This window comes from Sciurus carolinensis, chromosome 1, assembly GCF_902686445.1.
Source record: "Sciurus carolinensis chromosome 1, mSciCar1.2, whole genome shotgun sequence".
Classification (NCBI taxonomy): domain Eukaryota; kingdom Metazoa; phylum Chordata; class Mammalia; order Rodentia; family Sciuridae; genus Sciurus; species Sciurus carolinensis.
This window is the reverse complement of record NC_062213.1, coordinates 22,471,842-22,495,596: the sequence shown is the minus strand read 5'-3', so window position 1 is coordinate 22,495,596 and position 23,755 is coordinate 22,471,842. Positions and strand designations below refer to the sequence as shown.

The 23,755-nt window shown below is 43.0% G+C and overlaps 1 protein-coding gene across 1 annotated transcript in view; it reads right to left on the bottom strand.

The window, feature by feature from the left end:
- Ext1 (exostosin glycosyltransferase 1) overlaps positions 1 to 19,692 on the bottom strand; it is a 262,925-nt gene extending 243,233 nt beyond the window's left edge. Inside the window, exon 1 of the mRNA XM_047547298.1 lies at positions 18,716 to 19,692. Within this exon, the coding sequence (XP_047403254.1) occupies positions 18,716 to 19,677 (962 nt within the window). The 5' untranslated portion in view covers positions 19,678 to 19,692. The remainder of the gene's footprint in view (positions 1 to 18,715) is intronic.
- Between the last annotated feature and the right edge of the window lie 4,063 nt (positions 19,693 to 23,755).

Genomic DNA, 23,755 nt, shown 5'->3' with positions numbered 1-23,755 from the left:
ACATAAAAATTAATACCGTTTGAAGCCAGCAGGTAGAAAGCAAATGTATCAAATGGCAACTGCTGAACACCCCTCCTTTTCCGGACTGAGAACATTCCCAAGCTTACTACTTGAGAACTGAAATGAGCCAGGGACACTTGAGCAAGGTCATTCCTTATTTGGGGGGAAATTAAGGCCAATGTTCATGGAAACGTAAAACCTGAACATGAAAAAAAAAAGTCAATGTTTTAGTGGCAGCTATATTAAATCAGATCCTGCATGAGGCCCCTTTAGAAAATCAGGCAGGTCCCTTGTGAGCCACTTGGGTAAAGCCGTTGAGAGTGAATGAATGGGGTTCATTTCTGCCACACCAGAAAAATGCAAAGTGATATCTGGCATGGTTCAGACTTAATCTACAAATGCTTATCATCAAAGGATGTGTCCAACGGTGGCTACTCTCTGATAAATACCACCCTGTTTTAAAAGAAGAAAAAAAGAAATGGGGGAAGGAAGGAGAGACCCAGAAAAGAGAACAAACTAACACTTGACAGTTTCTTCCTGCCCCAAAAAATAAAGCCTATCTGTTCAACTATCCTATCCATTCAAATCATAAAACAAAAATTCAGCAGGCAACATTTTAGCCCCGTAACGAGAAAAATGTGAACCCTCTTTTCACTTTTTCCTTTGCTTTTGTTTTCTTATTTGCTTTTGATCAAATCATAGTAAGACCCACTCACCACCCAGTTGGAGATTTCAATCATGTGGCCAGTTTTGATTCATACTCACTAGTGCCAGGAGTCAAAACAGACATTTTGAAAGCACCATGTGAAATAATGAGAAACAGCAGGTTGTACCTGGACACCCATTTCCACCTTATTTAAGAGTCCTATTTAAGGGTCCCATCTCAACTTCCTCTATTTGCAATTCCAAATCTCAGACTAATCCAGATTCAGGGAAAAGCTTTTTTCTTCCTGTAAGACTTGAGACAGATAGTCTTTGGTTAGTGGACTTTGGTCTTTTGGTTAAATGGGGTGGTGGGGTGACACACTATTTTTTAACAAGTAACATCCTAAGGCATTTTTAGCCTTAAAACAGATTTTTAAACAGATGTGGGCAATGGGGGGAAAATGACATTTAACTTAGATATCCCCCCCAAAAAAATGCGTTTTGCTTAAAAAAAAGAACTTGTTATCAAAGATAACAAGTGACTGTACGGAAAGAGAAACCACAACCAAGAGTCAGATGTCAATCTCACCTCAATCCTAATCTAATCAAAGTACTTATTTTCACAACAGATAACTCAAAACTGTTAGAAAGAGAGAAAGAATTATACGAACTGGCATGGAATAATGCTTGAGATGTAATTAAGAGATTAAAAGAGATATTACAAAAGAATATGTATGTAATGATCCTGTTTTCGAGAATATAAATAATATGCACTTAAGACAAGGAGGAATAGACACCGAACAGCTACTGGTAGTCCTGGTAAGTCTACGTTGGAGAACTTTCACTTTCTATAATGTTTGTACTTTTAACAATGCTAAAGTCATACTTCTGCAAACAGATTTTTTTTCCTCCGGCACATCCACTGATTGTGCTTTATGCCATAACCCTCAAGTGGCGTTCTCTTAAGTGAAAGGTGAAATCTGCAATGGAGCTTCTGAGATGAGAACATGTGTAAGGAAAGCTTGACTTGGATGGCAGTACGAAGCCTGACCTAGGAGCACCAGGGGACCAGAAGAGTGTGAGTGTGTGTGTGTGAGTGTGTGAGCAAACACAAGTCTTCAGAGGAAGGAGGGAGGGTTACCGAAAACAAGATTAACTGAAAGGAAGAAGCAGAGTGAAGTGATGTGACTCAGGCAGGCAGCAGGCCTTTTGTGAAGAGTCACAAAGAAGGGCCTCCGATGGTCCCCTGATAGCTGCTAGAGAGCACCCAGGAAGAAGAGGTGTGCAAAATCCACCCTTGTCAGGTGTGGGCAGAAGGGCCAGGTATGGTTCTGCAGAGATGTGAATTTCAGTCAAAGGCCTATAGCTAAGTGGCCTTGGGATGCACGGTGGAAGCTGAGGTCAGCCTGCAGAAACCATGCTGTGACATCACAGAATCATATCCCTATGCCTCCTGTGTGTGGTTTCTGCTGTGGGAATAGGGTCCATGGATGCTGGTGCCCATTCCCCAGTGGGGAGATGGGGATGAGCTCTGGTCTCAAGGGCAAACTCTGTCCCTTCCTTGCAGGGAGCAGCAGAAGCACCGAAAGAATGAATAAGGGGCATCCTCTATGGTAGAGTTGCCAGAGAATTCTACCATGATTCTCTTCAAGGGGATCACCATCTCTCAGCCACTCCCCTAAAAAGAAGCCAGCTTCCAAGCAACATACACTGTACCTGGCCAAGAACTGGGGCCCATCTCGGACAATAAGATGCAGTTTAGGTTCCACAAAGCAGGCTTATCAGAATATTCCTGAGTTATAACCAGAGACCTACTTACAGCTAAATGACAATTAAAAGCTTGAGTTAATTTAAAGCTGCAAATCATCATCTGATTTTACAAAAATCTCTAATTTTACTCCTATTATCTTAAATCTCAAGGGGGTAAAAAAAATCTTTTCTAAATTTATTTTTCCCATTCAACATTGCTTTTCAGTTGTTTATTCAAGAAAAAAAAATAAACAACTCTAACAATTCAGTTTCCTAAGTCTTTCTGCACTAATAGAAAGAAAAATACTCATTCAACAACTACTCCTTGAGGATCCAGTGTAAGTTTAGCACTGTGCTAAGTGCTAGAGAAACAGACTAAAAACAAATATACACCGTCCCTGTTCTCGTGGAGCTAGCTGATATTCAAGGGCAACTGCTGTTGAGCCCAAGCAGTGCAGAAAGTGTGAAACATTCAAATAACTTTGCAGTTAAACATATTTGGAAGCAAATGGCAGAAAGAAAAGGCCTCTCAGGTATGTTTTTCCACCATGAAAGGAGTGCTATATACTTTGAAACTAATATTTTCTATATTTGAAAAATACACATAATAAAGAAAGCATTAAAATAGATTTAAAAATACAGAATATGCCATATTTCTACTTTTTGCTTTGGTTCTGGAATTTCCACACTAAAGAAAGAACTACAAAGGGCTAATCGAATAAAATAACCTTTAGTAAGGACATATCAAACAAGTCACTGTACTGGGAGGGGGACTCTAGGGTCCACAGGGAATAAGTCAGCTCTATCCCTAAATGAGTATCACCTAGAGAGATAAAAACTAAATAATTATAATGCAAGGCAGAACAATGTAAGGCCCCAAAAAAGATTCAAGGGCTATAGTCTAATTTCCAGAATTTACTTGGTCCCAAATGACATAAATAGGACCCCCAAAGACTTCATGCCTGGACCCCTAAAATTATGCAGAGTGAGGGAATAGAAGCAGGGAGGAAACTTCAGAGCGTCCCTCAGTACATGTTGGAACCAGACTCCCAGATTACCATCTCACCTGCATGGACAGAGTAATGCTTAATAGAAGCTGCTGCAGATGCAGCTGATGATTAACAGGTAATGCCCTGGGCTGAAGGGCAGGCCAAATGGCCTGTTGATTTGTGCTCTGCTATCTGAAAGATCACTAGACCATTTTTATACCCTGGGGGGACTGAAATGACAGTCTTCAAATGATAGTTCTTGTACCATGTCCTGAATAGGAACAAACTGAGAAAGCTCCCAGGCCATCATACCCAGGAGTCCCAAAAGCAAGTATTTTACACTTTCAGAGACATATCCAAAACGTCCACTTAACGTACCTCATAGAATTCCATGGATTCACTGGAAATACAATACAGTCTTCTTACCATGCTACTACCTGGATATACAAATCAGTTCATTGGAAAAAAGAAGACCTTGATTTAGTATGAATGAAATGAGGACCTTGGGACAAGGAAAAGGGACACACATGCCCTTGCCACCAAAGCAAGAAGGTTTTTAAATTGCCCCTTGATTCTTAGTATAAAATAATATTCAATATCGGCTCCAGGAATATTCCTAGAAAAAAACAGAGAGACTTACAGTCCTCATCATGCATAGAATACACATCCTGCTTCTTGTCTTAAGCTGAGTAGTATCAAATTGGGGATAAGAGCAGGAAAAGCTCACTTTAACCTGCACTTAGTGAACCGCTCAGCAGAGGCCCTTTTTTAAAAGTGTATGTTAGGGAACACTCTGTATGACTCTATGATTTTGAACAAGAACATAATCCTATTCATATACATCCTATTCACATAAATATATGGACACAGTCAAGTTTCCAGGGGCCTAGTGGAGCCAATGACAGTGAAGCTTGCTATAATGTGGAAAATGTGGAATCCAATAGGAATCAGATCACATCTGGATTTGGTGGCAAAAATAGTATTATAGAAAAGCTCTTACACTGTGTTTGTTCATAACTGCAGCTGTTTCTTGGGAGAGAAAATGCAAACTGAAGCTCTGATGTGTCTGAATGCTCCTGGATCTTCAAACCACAGGTTTGAATTTCTTTCCTAACTTTTCTCTTGGCTGCTCTTCTAGGTTTATCATTAAGGATAGGGGCATACTGCTTAAATATGACATGCAGAAACAGTATCCTAGTCTTGGTTCTGCAGTGGCCAACAATGCCATCCTAGAGGAAAAGTAGTCCATTGTTAATAGTCGTGCAAGTTATTTAAAGCAGAATGTTATTCTCTGTTATTGCTTCATGATTCACTCAATGTGCCTGCATGGCGGGATCTCTTGTGTGGCTCCTTGGATTGCTAGAGAAAGAAATGAGTTTGAGTTCTCCATCTTGCACACATTTATTCTGGAAACTCAGGATACCAATGACACACACCTCCCACCCATTTTTAATGTTTTCTCAGAAGATAGGAACAAGACCAACATGCCTGATTATCTTCACAGAACATAATACTTTTGTGAAAGGAGAAAACATTTTCTTGAGGACACAGTCACATTAATGATTCGCGCTCCTGACTGAACAACTTCCCACCAATGAAAATGTACTGTATTTTGGCAACAGTTCCAACAGGTGGTTGGAATCCTCGGCACTTGCCAAACCACCACGAGCTTCGATGTGACTGGCAAACTATGGTATCACATTGCACACTACAATTATAATGAGCTGTAAACAGGTCAAATGAAAGAAATGAAATTAGAACAATGATAAACACACAAATGGTAAGACTGGAATCATTTGGGTCTCATGTGGTTTAATAGTAGAGATTAATAAAGACAGTAACGGTGATTCTGTACTGAATACTTGACTCCACAGCAAGCACTGTCCTAAGCATGTGACACTTGTTATTTACCCACTTATTCCTCACAATAACAACTGGTGAAGTAGAAATTATTATCACCCCCAAATGAAGAAATAGAAACAGAAGTTGTCACAGGTATCACATCCAGCGACAGAGCCACAACCGGAATTCAAACCACTAATATCCAGGACCCATATGTGTGACCGCCACATGCCCCTGCACTGGAAGTCAAGAGACATGTGTTCCACTTTCAAGTCTGTCATAACTAACTACATGGCCCTGGGCAAGTTGCTCAACTTCCTTGGATCTTGATTTCCTTATGTACATGATGCAAGACTTACACTAGATCTTAAGATCACCTTCCATCATCTTGCTCCTCTCCTCTCTGGACAAAACTATGACCCCAAGTTTCAGGGTCAGTTGAACACCACTCCCCTTCATGAACAACCATGCAACATGCAGATGGATGTGCACAAAATGTGCAGGGTCGCTATCCTCAATAAGCATCAAGCAAGTCGGTCTCAGGTAGGAACACCAGAGAAGGGAAACTGAGTTTCAAAGAGGTTCCAACCCTCACCAACACTCCCCAGGTTATCACAACACTCCCCAGGTTAAAATTTTAAATTTTTAAAAAAATTTTAAGGTGCACATTTCTTTTTTTAAATATTTTTAGTTGTGGAAGACCATAATATCTTTATTTTATTTATTTATATGTGGGATTGAGCATCAAACCCAGTGCCTCACACATGCTAGGCAAGCACTCTACCACTGAGCTACAACCCAGCCCAAAGGTGCACATTGCTTAGATTACCTTTATAGAAACCTAAAATGTATTTTGGCATTGAATCCCTTCTGCCCTCTTTTATCCCTACTTGAGTTACTCCTTAGACATGGTGAAGTCCAAAATAAATATAAGAAAATACTACTCCCATCTTTTAACTGTACTAAACATTGAGGTACTTAAATTTTATCTTAACATAAAATACTACTCATTTTTTAAAAAATACGTAATGTAACTCTACAATCCAAATACAAAAAATATTACACATTTCCACTCTTTGAATCAATAAAAGATGACTGCCCTACATTTATGGGTTTGCAACATTACCCTTGCATACTTAAAAATGCAGTCATCATAAAAAGTGCTGCTTAAAGGTAGCTTTTTTAATGCAATGTGAATTTTAAAGGAGCATGTAGCCTATAAGAAATGGTGTTTTCACGAAAAATTTATTCTCTGCCTCTCAGGAAAGCAGCAGCATTTCAGTATTAGATTCCTTCTGATTGGATTTTCAGATTGCTTCAGATATACAGACCTTGCAATAATTTTGGAAAATGGCCTTCCTAACCTTAGGATGAACATAAAGCATAATTCACATTTAATCAAGTGTCATATGATTGTCACCAAATCTGAATCAATTTTTAAGACCTACTAAGCAGTCAGGTAATTGTAATACAGTGCAGCATCCATTTCGTCTATACACCTTGAATCCTTTAATACAATATTCCAGAAGATTCCACATGCCATCATAATCAAGCCAGGAGAACTTAAAAGGGGGACATAGAGGCCAGTGGCAGAAACAATCATACATCTTCCTTTTGCTTTTTTTCTCCCTTCACTTTTTAATTAAATGATAAATCTCAATACAAATTCATTAGAAGGTTGATAGCTCAATTAAGCACTATGCTAGTAAACGCTCTAGGGCAACACTTCAGTATCAGTTAACAGAGTTCAGGTGTAACCTGAGCAAAAAAATGTAGGCCATAAGATCTACTCTGCCAGCCTTTGGGGAGAAAAACTGAAATGAAAAGTGTGAGGTGGGGGTGGGGAGGTGAGGGTCCGATATCTACAGACTGTTAAAATTAAATGATAAAAAGGTCAGAAAGGTTTTGCCTATAGCAATAAATTCTTTGGATTTATATAATGCAGCAAACCCCCTTGCTTCATTTTAATTTGATTTTACTGATACATCTAACACAGCAATATTTTTTAAAGGAAAAGAAAGTTAACTTAAAAATTACAAAACACAGGGCTAGGGTTATGGTTCAGGGGTAGAGCACTTGCCTAGTGCATGTGGGGCACTGGGTTCAATCCTCAGCACCACATTGAAACAAATGAATAAAATAAAGGTATCGTGTCCATCTACAACTAAAAAAAAAAAAAAATTAAAAAAAAAAAACACTTATTGGAAAAAATTTCCCATTTGAAAATTAACAGAAACTAGGGGAATAGCAAATGAACAAATGACCTTGGAAGAGGAATACAAAGGGCTATATTATAAACCAAGAGTGACTTTTTTGTTGTTATTGTTTGGTACTAGGGATTGTACCCAGGGGTACTCTGCCACTGAGCCACATCCCCAGTTCTTTATTTTATTTTTTATTTGAGACAGAGTCCTGCTGTTGTTTCGGGCCTTGCCACATTGCTGAGGCTGACCGTGAACTTTAGATCCTCCTGTCTCAGCCTCAGACCTGGTACTTGAAATCTATAGTGGTAATATTCCTGCTCATTAAATAAATGTAACTTTTTTCATTTATACAACAAAAACTAAGTGTCTACTCTGAATCAGTCCTGTGTGCTAGGGTTCTGAAGAGAGAGTTCAGAGTTTCCCAAAGAGGCCTTTCTTCCCTGCATATTTAAAACCCCTATGCGACTTGCTCCTTATGCGTGCAAAACACCTGGTAAACTGTTCAGAAACCTGGACCTTCATCCCAAGAGAGGCTGACTGGCCCAGATTGGGGCCAGGACCTGTCCTCGGAGGTGAGATCCTGTCGTACAACCAAGGTTGAGACCCACTGCCTGTACCCCTTTCTATGTTGCTCTTTTTCACAGTATCTTAGCACATGCTGTGATTTGTGGGGTCTCACCTCCAGCCACTAGACTGTAGGTGTCTTCAGGGCAGGAGAAATGTCTCTTTTATTCACTGTTAAGTCCCCAAGTACCTGCATACAGTAGGAACTCAATAAGTATCCATTGATAAAAGTAAGAGTGTGTGTGTGTACACACACACACATGAATCTTCACCTCAGGGCCTATACAATCCACTGGGAAGAAAAAAAAATAGTTAAACCAATGGGAATTCACAGCTGGGGTAATTACTAAATATTCTAAGGGAAAGCAAAGACCCAGAGAATTTGGCCTGGTCTGAGGCTTCAAGGAGAAGTGACTCTGGTTGAAATAACATGGAGCTGGGAGGCAGTTCTCCAGAAAGAGGGAAGAGGGTGTATGGGAAATGGATAAAGAGGAGGAACACAGTTCTGTCATAGGGATGGAAATTGGGGGGCAGGGGTGAGAGGCTGGATCAGCACACTTTGCCAACATATAACTGTGAGAAACCCATGAAGGTGCATTCAAGTCAAATGGTGTTAGGATCACATTTTCTATCTGTGATACTACAGAGGATCTCTACCAATCAGTCAGGGTGCTAGAATGCACATAGAAAATGTGAAATCCATTCACCTTCACCCATCATCTCCCACCCTGGGCCCATCTAGGAGTACAGAAAAAGTAAGCCAGTGACAAGCTCCATCTCCTCATGGGCACCTCCCTTTTCCAAACCCCAAATGCCTATGTTACACCTTGGGCAGGTAGGCCAACCTTGGCTTAGGGCCACTCTTTTCATTAAAGCCCAGGGCCCAAGGGCATCTGGGCACTAGTCAATCAAGATGAGCTAGCACTACAGACTCACATCACAATATCATGTCTTGAGTCTATATTACAGGTAATGTCATAAAAAAACAGAAATCAGGCCCAACACACCAGAAACCCAATACTAACACAAAGGAAATCCTGTCTCTCCAGAGCCCTAGAGAATGCGCCACAGTTGGTAGAAATGTTTATTCTTAAAGGGAATCAAAATATTACCCATATGGTTACAAAAGTTATCAAGTGGATTGTTTTTCTACTTTCTTAAAGAACAGTAAACACATGATGCTCAGGTTCAACCCTAAACCCGGCAGTAGTTCATCAGATATTTACAGAAGTTCCACTGGGTGACAGGCAAGGCAGTAGGTGCTGGGACACAGCAGCCAACTCGTTCCTAAGGAATGGGGAGGACACTCCTGGACACTGGGCCAGTGATTCTGAAATCACCATGCTTCTTTACTTTTGGGCTTAACGTTCTGTAACTTCCTGGTCCACTTCCTTGTATTTTGGTTGACAGCTGACCTTTCTTCCCAGATTCATCTACAAGAATCACTTTCTCATCTGTAAATTTACTGCTTCTAACCTATAGCAGGCTGGGAAACCAGATTGCTAAACTGGTTAGAACCATCTCTCTAAAGTAAGATTAAATAAATTCTAAGAGAGAAACCCAAATGATACTCCAAAACTCAACCACGCTGTTATCTATGAGTGCATGATCTTGTTGACATCAATACCAGCTATTCGAACAGTAAGGTGCTATGGTTAAGAACACAGGTTTGTAAGTAGGACTACTCTGTTTATATCCTAACTCTGTTATAACTCTTAAAGAGTTTATATTACAACTCTTAAATGGGTCACTTTGAGAGACTCTCAGTTTCAACTTCTATAAAATTTAGATAAAATGGGTATCTTACTGCAAGGTGGACATAAAGATTAAAGAAGATACTGTCCATTACCCAGCATATAGTATACCCTCAATAAATATTAGCTGCTGTTGCTATCATCATCCACAACTGGGCTCAAATACTTAAGTGCCAACAGGATATGGCTTCTACAGTGCCTGCCACAGCCAACTTCCCCTAACCACAGTCCCCGGTTCCAGGAAGCAACTCTAGGTTTTTCTTTGCAAAAAGCTGTCCACCTAATAAATCAAGGGTAGTAAGGTGACAGGCAGTCCTTTCACTGATCAGGTCCCCAGCACACTGAAGACATGACCTAATATAAACTGCTCTCCCAGAAGGAGCAATGATCACTGGAAAAGGTAGACTGATTTTCTCCAAGGTCTGGATTAGAAAGTTCAGGAAAGAACTGGCCAGTGGTTGGCAGACACACATATAGGCAGTGATGTTGGCCAGAGCAGGCACAACGTAGCCTGTCCCAGGTATTATGCTGAGTCCTGAGAACTTAGCAGAGCAATTTCAGTTCAGTTTCTGTTCCACATCCCCTTATGATAAATCCTGTGACTTAAGATGGGCTGGGTTTTTTATTTTGTTTTGCTTTTTTCTCATTGCAACCTAAGGGCCTGGTGAGCCAACTGAGGGAGGCTACCAGTAGCTGAGATCCATTCATACAAGTTGTCCCTCCAAATGTCACCCTCAACTGGTAAGGTGTACAAGTTAACTGCAAAAGGGATCATCTGCATTCTTAGAGCAGTTGACCAGGGAACATGGAGGTAAAGAAGTGCCTGGTTCTCCTCCTCCTCCTTCCTCCAGCCCTTGTCACCTGCAAGCTCCAGCTCAAAGACCTACGTAGGTCTTTCCACAGCCCACAAAGCAACGGCTGAACTTCCAAGGGCACCTACCACAATTGCCTGAGATTTAAGTTTCAAGGAAAAGATGAATACAGTTCCTACTTAAAAAGAATCAAGTTATGAAACTTAAGTGAACCACTATGGTCATTAGAAAAGGGCAGGAAGGGGTTTAATAATAACAACACCCTATAGAGCACATTAGCGTTTACGAGGCACATTCACATACACGCCACCTCTTTTGATCCTCTTAATGACCCTGGGGGCGGTGGGGCCAGTATCATGGTCTCCATTTCCAGATGTGGAAACTGAGGCCAAGAGGTTAAGAACCTAGACCAGGACTCTGGGAGTCAGTTACTTTCCTGGTCCAGGGTCACAGTTTCTTCCTTTTAAAAGTATTCAGAGAGGACAAACACATACACAAAAAGAGGATGTGTATTCCTGTGAACCTCTCCACACTATTAAAAGCAATAATTATGCTGAAAGCGCAGGGTGGGGGGGTGCTGAAAATAACTAGGTACAAACTGTTGTTTAACTTTGTTTTCTGCTTCATTCTTTCACTTAGAATCTGACCCGGAGGCCCAGAGGGGATGGGACCAGCACAACACAAATTCACCTCCATGAACCATGGATTCACCAATCAGAGAAAAGAGGAATGTAGCCTTGACTCACTGACACAAATAGCTAGAAGAAAGACACCTACCCAGGTCAGGCCTGCAGACTCTGAAACCCCAAGAAACGGAGCATGGTGCTTGGAGAGAGAAGTGGGCAGGCCTGCCTGCTCAGTAAGAGATGCAGGGAGGTTTCTGGCCAAAAACAAAACTTCAAAGGGAACAGTGCCCTGGGAGCTTCAAAGACCCCCTGCAGGACCAATTAACACCTACAAATGTTTATCTAAGCAGTCATTTAATGATGGCTACTTCCCTGAATGGGTGCTCAACCTCACCTTAAAAATAGTGATTGCCTCAATGGGATTGGGATGGGGTGGAGGGACAAGGCAGGAAGTTCTTTGTTGTTTGGGGGGAAGGGACCTTAGTCAAGAAGAAAACACTCAACACGGTGAAATTCATCACACTTATTTCTAGTGAAAATAATGGACATAAGGGAAATCAATGTCTAAGAAAATATAAGTGGTTCAGAGGTTAAATATGGGGAAGCTCTGACTTAGAAAAAAAATCACATCTTAAAAATCCTATTTTCAGGGCTGGGGCTGTAGCTCAGCAGTAGAGTGCAGGCACAGGAACCTGGATGCAATCCCCAATGCTGGAAGTAAAAAACAATTCTATTTTCAAAGACTATTTAATGGGACAGGTAAATGCTCTTGGAAAATGTTAAGGGGGAAAATATCCAAGGTATATTTAAAGTCTGACTTCAACTTTAGAAAACCAATAAACAGAAGTGGTCAAGATAAGGTCAGGAGCTGGTGTGGAACACGGCAGGGGCCCCAGGTCCAAGGAATAGGCATCTGTACAAACAAGGAAATTAAGAAAACTGCAATGAATACACTATTTACTTCCTATTAGTTAAGTAATAATTAATATGTCTGTACCAGGTACTTGGATATGAAGAGATAGAATGATATAAATATCCAGGTGCATTTATTTGTTAGACTGACTCTAAAGTTTCACAATAATGGCCAGCTCTTATCATGGGATTAGAAATTAGATAAAATTTAATTTCATCTCATATCATCTGAACCTTGCCAATTTCCCCCAAAGGTGTGTATCACTTTCATAACTTTTTTTATATACATATTTTTTTAGTTGTAGGAGGGTGCAATACCTTTATTTTATTTTTATGTGGTGCTGAGGATCGAACCCAGGGCCCACACATGCTAGGCGAGTGCACTACCACTGAGCCACAACCCCAGACCCCGCTTTTGTAACTTTTTAACCATTATTCTCTCTCTTTTCTTTCCCCCCTCCCTTTTCCTTTTTAGTGCTGGCGTTTGAACCCAAGGCCTAGCGAATGCTCTACCCGCACCAAGCAGCCCTGCTTTTCTTTCAGGAGCTTAGGCCCCAGGTGCAGGTATCCTGTGTCCAGGAACAGAATCGTCCATTTTTCCTTACCATTGGAGCACTTTCCACCTGGGGCAACAGTCAACTCCAGCTCTCATCTCACAAGTTCACTTAGAATTACAAGGGGAAACCCTGTAGGGGCTCTCAGTGAGGGCAAAGGTCATTCACGGAGATGGCTAGTGGCTTCCTCACTTTCCTTAGAAGAGCCCTTGCAGAGAATTAAAAGCAGAATCCATGTAGACCAAGTTGCAATGGTTCTTGAGTGGAGGCCATGAAGGAGTTCAGCGGTTAGTGCCAGAATTAGGGGCCACAGAAGCACAACTCCAAGCCAAGTTCTTTCCTTGAGAAACATGTTTGCCAAGCAAAGCAATTGGTAAGAAAAAGGGAAAAAAAAAAAAAAATGACCTAAAAATTCACATGTAAATAGAAAGTTTGATTCTTTAAAGTGATAACATTTAGGGCTGGGGATATAGCTCAGTTTGTAGGGTGCTTGCCTATCAAGCACAAAGCCCTGGGTTCAATCCCCAGCACTGCAAAGAAAAAGAAAAAACAAAATTATTAAAGTGGTAACATTTGGGACAAAGATCTAAGATCCCTGGTTGGAAGCCATTCACTCACCGTGTGACACTGAGCTCTTACTTTACCCTCTGGAGCCTACATTATAATCTGTAACGTGGATACACACCTCAAACTACTGTTGAAAGACTTAAATGAAAGAAAATGGTAAATTCAAATAACAGACACTCAACGAAACAAACTTTTCGTTTGAGATGGAGGACCTGTTTATTACAGGAACTTGGTGGAGGTGGAAGAGCTCATACGTAAAAACAGTAAGTCATTACGCTCATGGAAACAGGTGCTTGTAGGGTCACATTTGTAGACTCAGAATCCAGCAACCGCCTCACCTTCCCTGGTTCATTCTGAATACCTCTGCCGAAAAGTGAACAGAATGAAGGAGCAGCAGACCTCAGTGAATACAGAACTGAGAGCCAGAAACCTGGGCCGGAGCCTAAATTCAGCCACTTATAAGCTGGGGAACCTTAGACAAACCACCTCACCACTGCTGGCCTCAGTTTACACCCTGGTAGATGGCCTCACAACAAAGCAGCTGGCAAGGTGGTTGTGAGCAAAGCAACCAGCTCATCAACCACAATCTGTGATGTGACACGGACAAACTCAAGGTCACTACTGGCAGGGGTATCTGGCACTGTGTTCTGAGGAGAGAGATACTTAGGCTCTGACCAAAAGAACAATATCCACCTTGTGGCATCTCCCCTTTTGCCAATTCTGTGACTTCAAACTGCTTTCATTTCACAGGGACTGAAAGTGGCCTCCAATTGGGAGGTTCTGCCCTGCCTTAGTTGCAAGTCATTTCGTTTTCTGTAGGACAAAATCTGCAGGCCCCTAGCTCAGGTCACAGATTCTACTTGAACCCTCGTTTTTTGCCAGACTGGACTCAGTCAACATGCACATGTTCTAGAAGCAACCCAGCACACCACAACCTAGATGCAGGGTTTCCTCATGAATGAGGGTTTCAGGGGCTCTCCAGAAAGCAGCTTCAGGGAGAAGTGAAAAAGCGGGGAAATGAGAGAACTAGAAAGTCGGTGTCAGAAGACACACATGCCAACTTCATCATTTTGCATAGGGCTGACTCTACCTTTATTCTTTTTTTTTAGTTGTCAATGGACCTTTATTTTATTTTATTTATTTATATGTAGTGCTGAGGATCGAACCCAGTGCCTCACACATGCTAAGCAAACACTTCACCACTGAGCCACAATCCCAGCCCTTTTTTCTTAATCAGTGCTCATGTGCTCATGCAGTCTATTTTAGAAATGCTTCTGTGCTCTCATACAACTGTGGGGAGAAAAAGCACTAATATTTTACATTTGATACCTGTGAATTACAATTCTCATCTTTCATTTCAGGAGAGGAAAATATTTGGCTAGGGTTCACTGCTGGATCATGAACTTGCTCAAAGTGTCTGTGAACAGTTTGGGACAAAGTGCATTTAACATTATCACTTATTTTGTGCACATTTTCTTTTTGCTATAAAGTCATCAACTTATTGTTGGATCAATTCATAGTCCACTGTATAAACCTCTTAGGGCCAAACTGAAAGGTGCAAAGAACTCCTGTCTAGGCTAAGCAGCTCCAGGGACCCCTCCACCTTAGTTAGCAATGAAGGAAAAAGGTAAGAAGATCCAGCGCAAGCGTTGTACATCTGAGGATGCCCTTAGCAGGGGTGCGTCAGCCCTTAAAAGTAGATGAAAATTTGTATATGTATGTGCTCGCTTTTTTTTTTTTTCTTCTCTTTTTGAAGCTTGTCCAAGTTCTCATTAGGTTTCCAAAGAGTTCCGAGAGAAATCTCATAAGAAATACCCCCAATACAGACCTCCTAGTGGCTGTGATTAGAAATGCAAAAATGCAGAGTCAGGAGAGATCCAGGAGGCCTGCATTCTAGGGCTACTCCTGCCACTAACCAGATTTCTAATTGGTCCCTTAAATATTCTGTTCAACAGCTGTGAAATGAGGTAGAAGTTGAATGACCACCTATCCTTAAGGATATAAGGACCGTGGGATATAGTTTTAGCAATCAGGAAAAGGAAGTTGTCAAAAAGTCCTGCACAGAATTTTCCCTACTCCCAGAAGTTGCTTAAAATAATTGCCACCACTTTCCTTGGTGGAGGTCAAAGATGGAAGCCACCTCACATTTCTTCTCTTTCTTCTATTTCAAATAGCCAAATCTGAAGTTTTGTAATATTCCCTTTGAAGGGATATGAACTACGAAGCTCATGCAAAATACAATAATTCTGTAAGGATGCATAAGAAGCTCAAAGAATGTAAAATACAAAGAATTTCTCTAAGGCCTCATTACAAAAAATCTAATCACTGCAGCGACTTATTTTAGCTGGTGTCAACTACATCTGTTAAAATATGTAACTGATGAAAATTAATTATGGGTGTCATAAAAATGAATGTTTTAATATAATCCTGGAAGTCTGAGTCAAAAATCACAGAAGAAATTAACTTTTTTCTGTATTATAAAAGTATTTTCATTGATTCCTTGTAAATCTTCTATACCTTTAGATAATGTCAATTTTCACAAAATGTCAATGAGACACACTGAACCAGTTAGTACCACATAATGCTGTATTTTACTAAAAGCAACTGTTTTTTAGTGGATATATTTGTATATATTCTATAGTATTCTAACTTGGCCATGATACCATAAATTTTCAATTACAGATCCCTTAAGTTCACAGCAAACTAATATGTGGTTGCTGGTGGGAATAAATTAAAATGCAGTCTTTTCATAGGCACTTGCTAATAAAGAGGAGAGACAGATGAAAAAAAATCAATTGTTTTTTATAAGCCATTACCAAATGAATGCTTACAGCACCCTGAAGCTTCCTAAAATCCATTCCACAGAAGGATAAACGAAAGTTCAAGGTGAAAATCAAAAGTCACGGGAGTCTGGAAGCAGGTAAACTTACACAGTCCACCTCTATAGTTCTAATTTCATTATCCCCTCCTCTGTGAGGCCCTGGAAAGATCAGCAATAGACTCAAGGAGCTGTGCATCTCACACGTGTGAAACTTTTAGAAAGCATCAGTATTTACAGCAGTTGTTCTTCCTCCAGAGCACAGCACACACTTGCCAGGAGAGGATGTCACGCACTTCAGAGTTCTTGCTTCATCTTCATGGGTTCCAAAGTCATAATAGAGCCAATAATATCTGTAAGCTTCATTTGTCAAGAATAAAAATTCTGACAACCCAACGAGGGTATGGAACTCCAGGTAAGCCATGCTAGCAAATGCAAATGTTCTACAGCAGTATCCTGTCCTACCAAGCAAGTTTAGGGTTGTAAGGTACCAGAAGGGGAATGTAAAGAAATCCCAGGGATAACCCTGCTTAAGAAAGCCATGCTTGGGAGAAATAGCAAACTTGCTTTCCTTCTAAATGTCATTTTTTCCAGGAGATCCAATCTGAAGCTCCTGACCCCTGGTGGTCTTTAAACATAAATCAAAACAAGGGTGTAGGTGTCAGATTTCTTGGCCCAATCACAAAGAGGTCAGAAATTAGTTTAATTAGCAAAAATTAAAGCTGTAAGGAAACCAACCCCACCTCTAACCAGTGCCAATCTCTGGCAATCTAAAACTTCCACTCAGGAAAAAAAAAAAAAAAAATGGAGATTTAATATTTACTTTGGGAATAAGAAGGTAAGGAAGATGTAACACTTTTATTGGATTGTGGGTGTTTTTCAACTAAATATATAGTTCAAGTTGTGTTGAGTGAAATCTCAACCAGCTCTTTCAGGAGGAAGAACAACACAATCTTTCTATAAAATTTGATGAGATTGCTTTAGAAGACACAGAAAGGCTTCAGCTTAAGTTACTCCACCATACACACTAGACAAAGAAATTCCTGAAAATCTAGGAGCATTTCTTCTTACAAGCACCCACAGGAACAGGTCAATGTAAATGTCATATAAACTGAGCAGTTCATTACTAACCATAGTTACAATTTCTTCTGTGAGAAATTTTTAATCCATTGCAACTGCGCCCAACTTCACACATAACTTCCCTGAGTAAAAGTAAAATAGATTCAGAATTGATCCTAGTCTCGGGCTTCTCTTATGCTTAGAAAGCAAAAGGTGTTGGGGTTGAGGATCAGAATTTTGGGGCTTGCCACTTCCTCCTTCATTCTTTGTGACCAAGTACAGGAGGACTTTAATTTCCCTTCCAATCACTCCCACAGAGGCCTGAGTGTCTGAGGAAATCCACAGACAACAATCAAACCTTTCTTTTCAGGACAGCTTTCCCACCATGCCCCTTCCTGTTCCAGGCAGGTTTGTGAAGCATTTCCCCTAGTCTGCATTTCGTGAAACAAATGCAAAATCTGCCAACCTCTGCCAGTTCCTCTTGTACTCAGCCAAGAGGTTCCCCTTCCTTCCCTGGGTAGCACAAGGCTGCTCTGGTTTTCAACTGGCGTAACGTGGAAATGCACTGTAGGAACTCACTAACTCTTTCGCAGCCAGAGTGAAGGGAGAGTCTATAGGGAGGAAGACCCCATCTATTAGGAAACTGACACACCAAGCTCAGGTTAAAGCAGATTTGTGGATTCGAACTTTAGTCCCACACCCACTTGGTCTGTTACTGTCACTGGGAAGGAAAAGGAAAGGTGAAAAGGGCTACAAAGTAACCAACTCAGTTACTTAGCAACTGGACAAAACTTGCCTCACTACAGAGGCTAAGGAGGCATCTCACATCCATTCAAAGAGTAACAGTCTACGATTTATATGCAAATAGATAAAGACAAAGGGGAAAAGGAAATCTAAATTAGCCAGCGGCATTTACAGCAGTGGGCCTGAGGCCCAGATTTTTTTAAAGTTTCCCCTAGGAAGGAGACAGGGCATATACATGTGAATGAATGAATGAATGAATGTGAGGCCACTGGCCCTAACAGGCTTAGTCTCTCTTCATAAAAGTCAATGCTGTGGAGGAAGGTGGAGACAGGCACACAAGTTTAGCAGTTATAATTAAAACACTCTCCCAGCTAACATGAACTGAAGGCTTATGAAAAGATGAGAACTCAAGGCAGGAAAACTCCAGGAAGAACAGTTACGGTGATCATGAGTTTTGCAAACAAAGCATCAAAAAAGATCTGGAGGAAAGATCTGCTGATTGTGGGTAGATCAGCCCCTTTCAGGGTCTCTAGATACCCTCGGAAATATACTTCCATGCCCTTAAGCTTAAGTGCAGTTTCCAAAAGAGATCAAAACCCATCCTTAAAGAAGAAACATTCCCCTGAAGGTTTTCTAGGCAAGAGGAAGACACTCATCCACTTGGCTCAAGAAAGTGCTCAGGAAGAAAGTGCTCAGGCTTTTCAGTTTACCTGACTTCTGGTCACACACCTGAACCAGGGTGCTCAGTCCCAAGTTTCAAAAAAGAAGGAAAAGAACTGAGGGCTCCTCAGGCCCGCCCCCTCCCCCACCCTCACACCTGGGCGAGGTAAGCAGGGCCCAGGGCGACTCCCAGAGGCATCCAGCCCCGCCACTTACTTCTCATACTCGGTGTTGTCTCTGTCACAGCGAGCATCCTTGTGCTTTTGCCAGTCTTTGCCATGCTTGCAGGTGGTGAGGAGCAAGACGTCCTCCCCATTGTGGACGTGATATAAGGCATTCCTGGTGTCTGACCCTATCCCTGTCAGGTACCTCTTCCCCTTGAATACCAGCATGTACTTCCTGAGAGGAGGGATGGTGTTAAACTTCAAAAACCCCCTCTCCCCTCCTGTCCTGGGATGATCCTTAGAAAAGAGGGGAATAGAAACATCAAAGTTGGGTCGGAAGTTTTCAGTACTGATGCTGGCTTTGGCCAGCATTGCCTGGCCGATGTCAAACCCCACGTCCTCGGTGTAGTCAGGCCAAGTGCCGGAATATAAATTAAAAATTAAATGATTCCTACCATTGTTCCACAAGTGGAGACTCTGCACTTTGGATCTCAAATTGTGCACATACTGAGGTGACAACTGGTCTCTGTCTAAAGTATCCAGACTCAGGACAAAGAGGCACGCCTGGCTGGGGTCCGAGGTGTAGAACCTGGAGCCCTCGATGGCCGCTAGAATGTTTTGGTAACTTTCGGCGATTTTCTCCCCTTTTTGCTGCGGATATACGTAGACTTTGAAGCCGTTTTTCTTGCAAAGGGTGAAATCGAAGCAGGACTCCATGCGACACTTCTTGCCTTTGTAGATGCTCGAGTTGGCATCTCGCTTCTGCCGGGGGGAAATGTGCACGCTGGAATCCTCGTTTTCCAATTGATCCCAAGGAAAGAAGGGGCGCAGAGCGTCCGGGAAGCGGGGCCAGAAATGATCCGGACTGGGCTGGTGCAAGCCATTCCGACCGCTCTGCTCTTCTCTCCGGCTGTGGCTCCTCGATGCCCTAAACTGCAAGCCTCCGAAATAAAACAAAAGGGCGAGACAAGAGCCAGCTGAGAGCAGGATGAAATAGCGTTTTTTGGCCTGCATGTGTCCTGCCTGGGTCAAGAGGATTGTAAATAAACACAAGAATCACCCAAGTTTCCCAATCAACACTTTCAGCTCCAGTCCGCCATCTTCCCGCCTGTAAAGACTTCAAACTCTCCGCTCCCACCTTCTCTGGATGCCTTTCCCCAAGCCGTGGACTGATCCAGCGCATGTGGGCGATTTCTTTAACTTTCTCCCCTTCGGTCTTTCATCTTTGGGTTGCACAATGCACGGGAGAGACCGGGGCTGAATATCTCGCACCCAGGGCGGGCGAGCAGCGGACTGTAATTTTCTTGCATGCAACAAGACGGAGGAAAAGAAAGAGAGGGGGGAAGAAAAAGCTCCCGATACCCAATCAATGGCAAGACGAAGTGATTGCCTTGCCTCTCGGATTCCTCTCGGCAGCGTGGAAAATGAGCCCCGGGAAAGCAACTTCAACTCATCCACACTCGCGTGCAGAGCACTCCGGTTCCAACAAGTCAGCCGATCCCGGGTTCAGCCGGCTAGTGCATCTTGCAGCTGGGGCGCCGTAACCTCACAAATCCCTGCATCTCTCTTTATTCCCTTCTGCAGCGGCTCCGAGACTCCGGCGGTGTTTACTCCTGCGCTCGCGGGGCCGGCCCCCGGGACGCGCGGCGGCCCGGCTGGCGGCGGCGGCGCTGGGCGGCGGCGGCGCGTCCTCCCCGCGGGCAGTGCCGGTCCCGAGCGGCGCTTCGCAGGCCCCCGCGCGATCGCTGCCGACCGCCGCGTTCGGTCGCCGAATGTTACCCGGTTCTGAATGTTACACTTACACATTCCATTCCCGACACGACAGCGCTGACCTCATCCATCCACGCAGCCCGCGCTGCCATTGGCCGAGCGTCACGTCCGGGGGGGGCGGTGCTTCCGCTGCGCCCATTCATAACCCCCGGCCGCCGGCAGAGGCGCCGGCGCGGCGCGGGGGCGCGGGGACCCCGGAGCGCCACGGCCGAGGCTGGCCGGCTGGCCGGCTGGCCGGCGTGCAGAGCGGGGCACGGCGCGGCGCGGCCCGGGGCCGCTGGTCTGGGAATCCGGCCTGGGTGGTGCCGGGAACCAGGGGCACCTGCGGGCCCGGGAAGCAAGGACCGGCCGGGCCCGCGCTGTGCAGCCGGCTGCTCGGGATGCCCCTGGCGCTCCCGAGAATCCCGTCTTCTCGGGTGCCTGCCGGGAACGCCTCCCCGAGCAGGAGGCTGTGTGTGTGCAGGTTGCTGGGGAGGATGCTTAAAAATGGAGAAGTGGGGAGAACCCGAGGGAGGAGGGGTGGGGACTTCATGGAAAAAGACCGCGGATCAGAAGAATGCTATTTCAGCTCACTTTCGACCCTCTGAGGCCCAGTATCTTTATTTCCTATTAAGCATTTAAACAGTCTCCCTCCTTTCCCTCTATAGCCCATCCATTTTTCTTTCTTCACCACGGAGAAACCCTAATCCCAAGAAGAAAGAGGAATTATCATACTCGGGAAGAATTGTTACAATTCTTCATGCCTGCTTCTGTGCTAAGAGGAGACAACTAGTCTAAATTCTCTTTATGTAGGTGTCCTTTCCTCCATTCCTGGACCCCCTCCATCTCTCTATTCAATGACAGCGGGAGGGCGGGGGCGGGGATTCTATTGGCTGGAGAGAAACCGGTTAACTTAAGCTTGTCTCAGCCCTCAAAAGTGATATTCTCTCTTTGTGGTGGTGGTAATTTTTAAGATCTCATAAGGATGGATGCCTGTAGAACAACCAACTGTTCCGGTTGTAAAAGGGAACCTTGAAGCAGGAAATACCTTATTTAAAATTAGTATAGGACGGTGGGTCCTTCCTTCAGTTGACCTCTCACTCCGCAGCCCAGGCTACTGCCATCCCTGGTGAACTTCACTGGATAACTCAAGAGTCCCTCTAAAGATCCTTTAGGACCACAAGGAAGTAGCTGTGGTCAAAGTCAAACTCCCTGGCCTCAGAGCCTGAAATCTGGTTTACCACTCTTCCCTAGCTGAATTCTCAGGGCCTGGCCGAGCTGGACAGGCAGTTGCCTAGGGCAGCAAGCTGTTTAGTGATTGTTTATTATGGGAGTGACTGAGCTGGGAGCAGACACTTCCCGGCTTCCCTCAGGCTGCAGAAAACCCCAGCGGGGTGTGGACTAAGGGCACAGTTATAACAAGGCAGAGTAAAATGATAGAGTGGAAAGTTTTAGGCGTTTGTTGTTTTAAATTTGTTTTAACAAAGGGGGGAGGGTGAATGGGTGGGACATTACTGTACATTCCTGAAGCCTCTCCCTGTGAAGATGAGGTAGCTTTTCCAGATTTGATCTGTACCCCCTGCACAACAGGCCTGGGACAAGAACAAGGATTCAGTCATCTTCCAAACATGATGACAACAATGCATATAAATGCAGTGATCAAAACCACATGTGACCTAGGGTCCCCCCAGCCAGGGTTGCTAAGAACAGTCCTTCAAGGCAGGGATCCTTCTGTTCAGATCAGGGTGCAAATGATCTCCACCCTGGAAAGGTGGAACTGTGTGGACTACAGTCCCTCTATATCCTACCAGTTGTCCTGCGTGACCTTAGGGCGAGGCTGGCTGCTCTTCTTGCTCTTTTGTGTCCTCTTCCTCTTTGGCAGGAGTTCCTTGTCTTTCTTGCCTAACTCTGGCCGCTTCCCTCATCCCACGCCCCATTGTTACCCTTACATTCCTTCGTGCTATATATGGTGAGAAAATCTTTGGTACTGAAAATTAGAAAAGCTTAAATTAGGACCCCAGATCTCCCATTCATTCAAACCTTAAGTGGGTAGCTTGATCTCACGGAACCTGTTTCTCATTTGAAAATTCAAAATAATAGTACTTGTTTTGCCGGCCTATCTCAATTTGTAAACTGTAAATTGTTCTCCATGTGTAGCATCATTACCTCCAAGTCTACATTTCAAAGTCATCTGGAATCAAAAGTAGAACATTCAAGGGCTGGGGATGTGGCTCAGCGGCAAAACGCCTCTGGATTCAATTCCCAGTACCCCCCCCACGCCCCCACGAAAAAAGTAGAACATTCAAGAGCATCATCACTGCATCTCCCTTTGCTTTACTTTTTTTTGTTTGTTTGTTTTTTGGGTGATGGGGATCGAACCCAGGGCCTTGATGCTTACAAGGCAAGCACTACCGACTGAGCTATCTCCCCAACCCCCCTTTGCTTTACTTTTAACTAGCCCTCTTCACTTGCTGAAATCTTTTTATTCTTATTTTATTTATATTTTGTCTGATTACTGTCTGTGTTTCTTCACTGTAAGGAGTATGGTCTGTTTTACTCCTTAATCCCCAGTGCTTAGGGTAGTTCCTGGTACATAGGTGGAGTTGACCACTAATTTATTTTGTTTATTTATTTATTTTTGGTTGTTGATGGACCTGTATTTTATTCATTGATTTATATGTGGTGCTGAGGATCGAACCCAGTGCTTCACACTTTCTAGGCAAGCACTCTACCACTGAGCCACAACCCCAGCCTACCACTGATTTAAATGAATAAATAGATGACCAAAATTTGAGTTCAAGGCTCTTGAACATGCTTGAAAATATCCCCTAAGTACAAACAACAACAGCAAAAATAAACAAATGGACTACATCAAACTAAAGATCTTCTGCATGGCAAAAAAAAAAAAAAAATCAACAAGATGGAAAGGCGACTTAAAAGGAAAAAAAATTTGCAAGTCATATAGCAAATAAGGGGTTAAAAAATTAAAAATGAACACAGAGTTTAAGTATACCTTTTCCAAAGAAGACATACTAATGGCTCCAGTGGGTATATGAAAAGGTGCTCAATATCACTGATCATCAGAGAACACAAAACCACAATGAGATGCTACTGCATGCCCTTTAAAATGGCTAGTATCAAAACAAGGTGACAAGTGCTGAGAGTGGAGAAGAGGGAATCCCTGTACATTGTCAGCGGGACTGTAAGGTGATACAACCATTAAGGAAAACTGTATGGATGTTCCTTTAAAAATTAAATAAAACTACCATCTGATCCAACAATCCAACTTCTGAGTATATATCCAATGGCAATGAAATCACTGTATTAAAGAGATATCTGCACT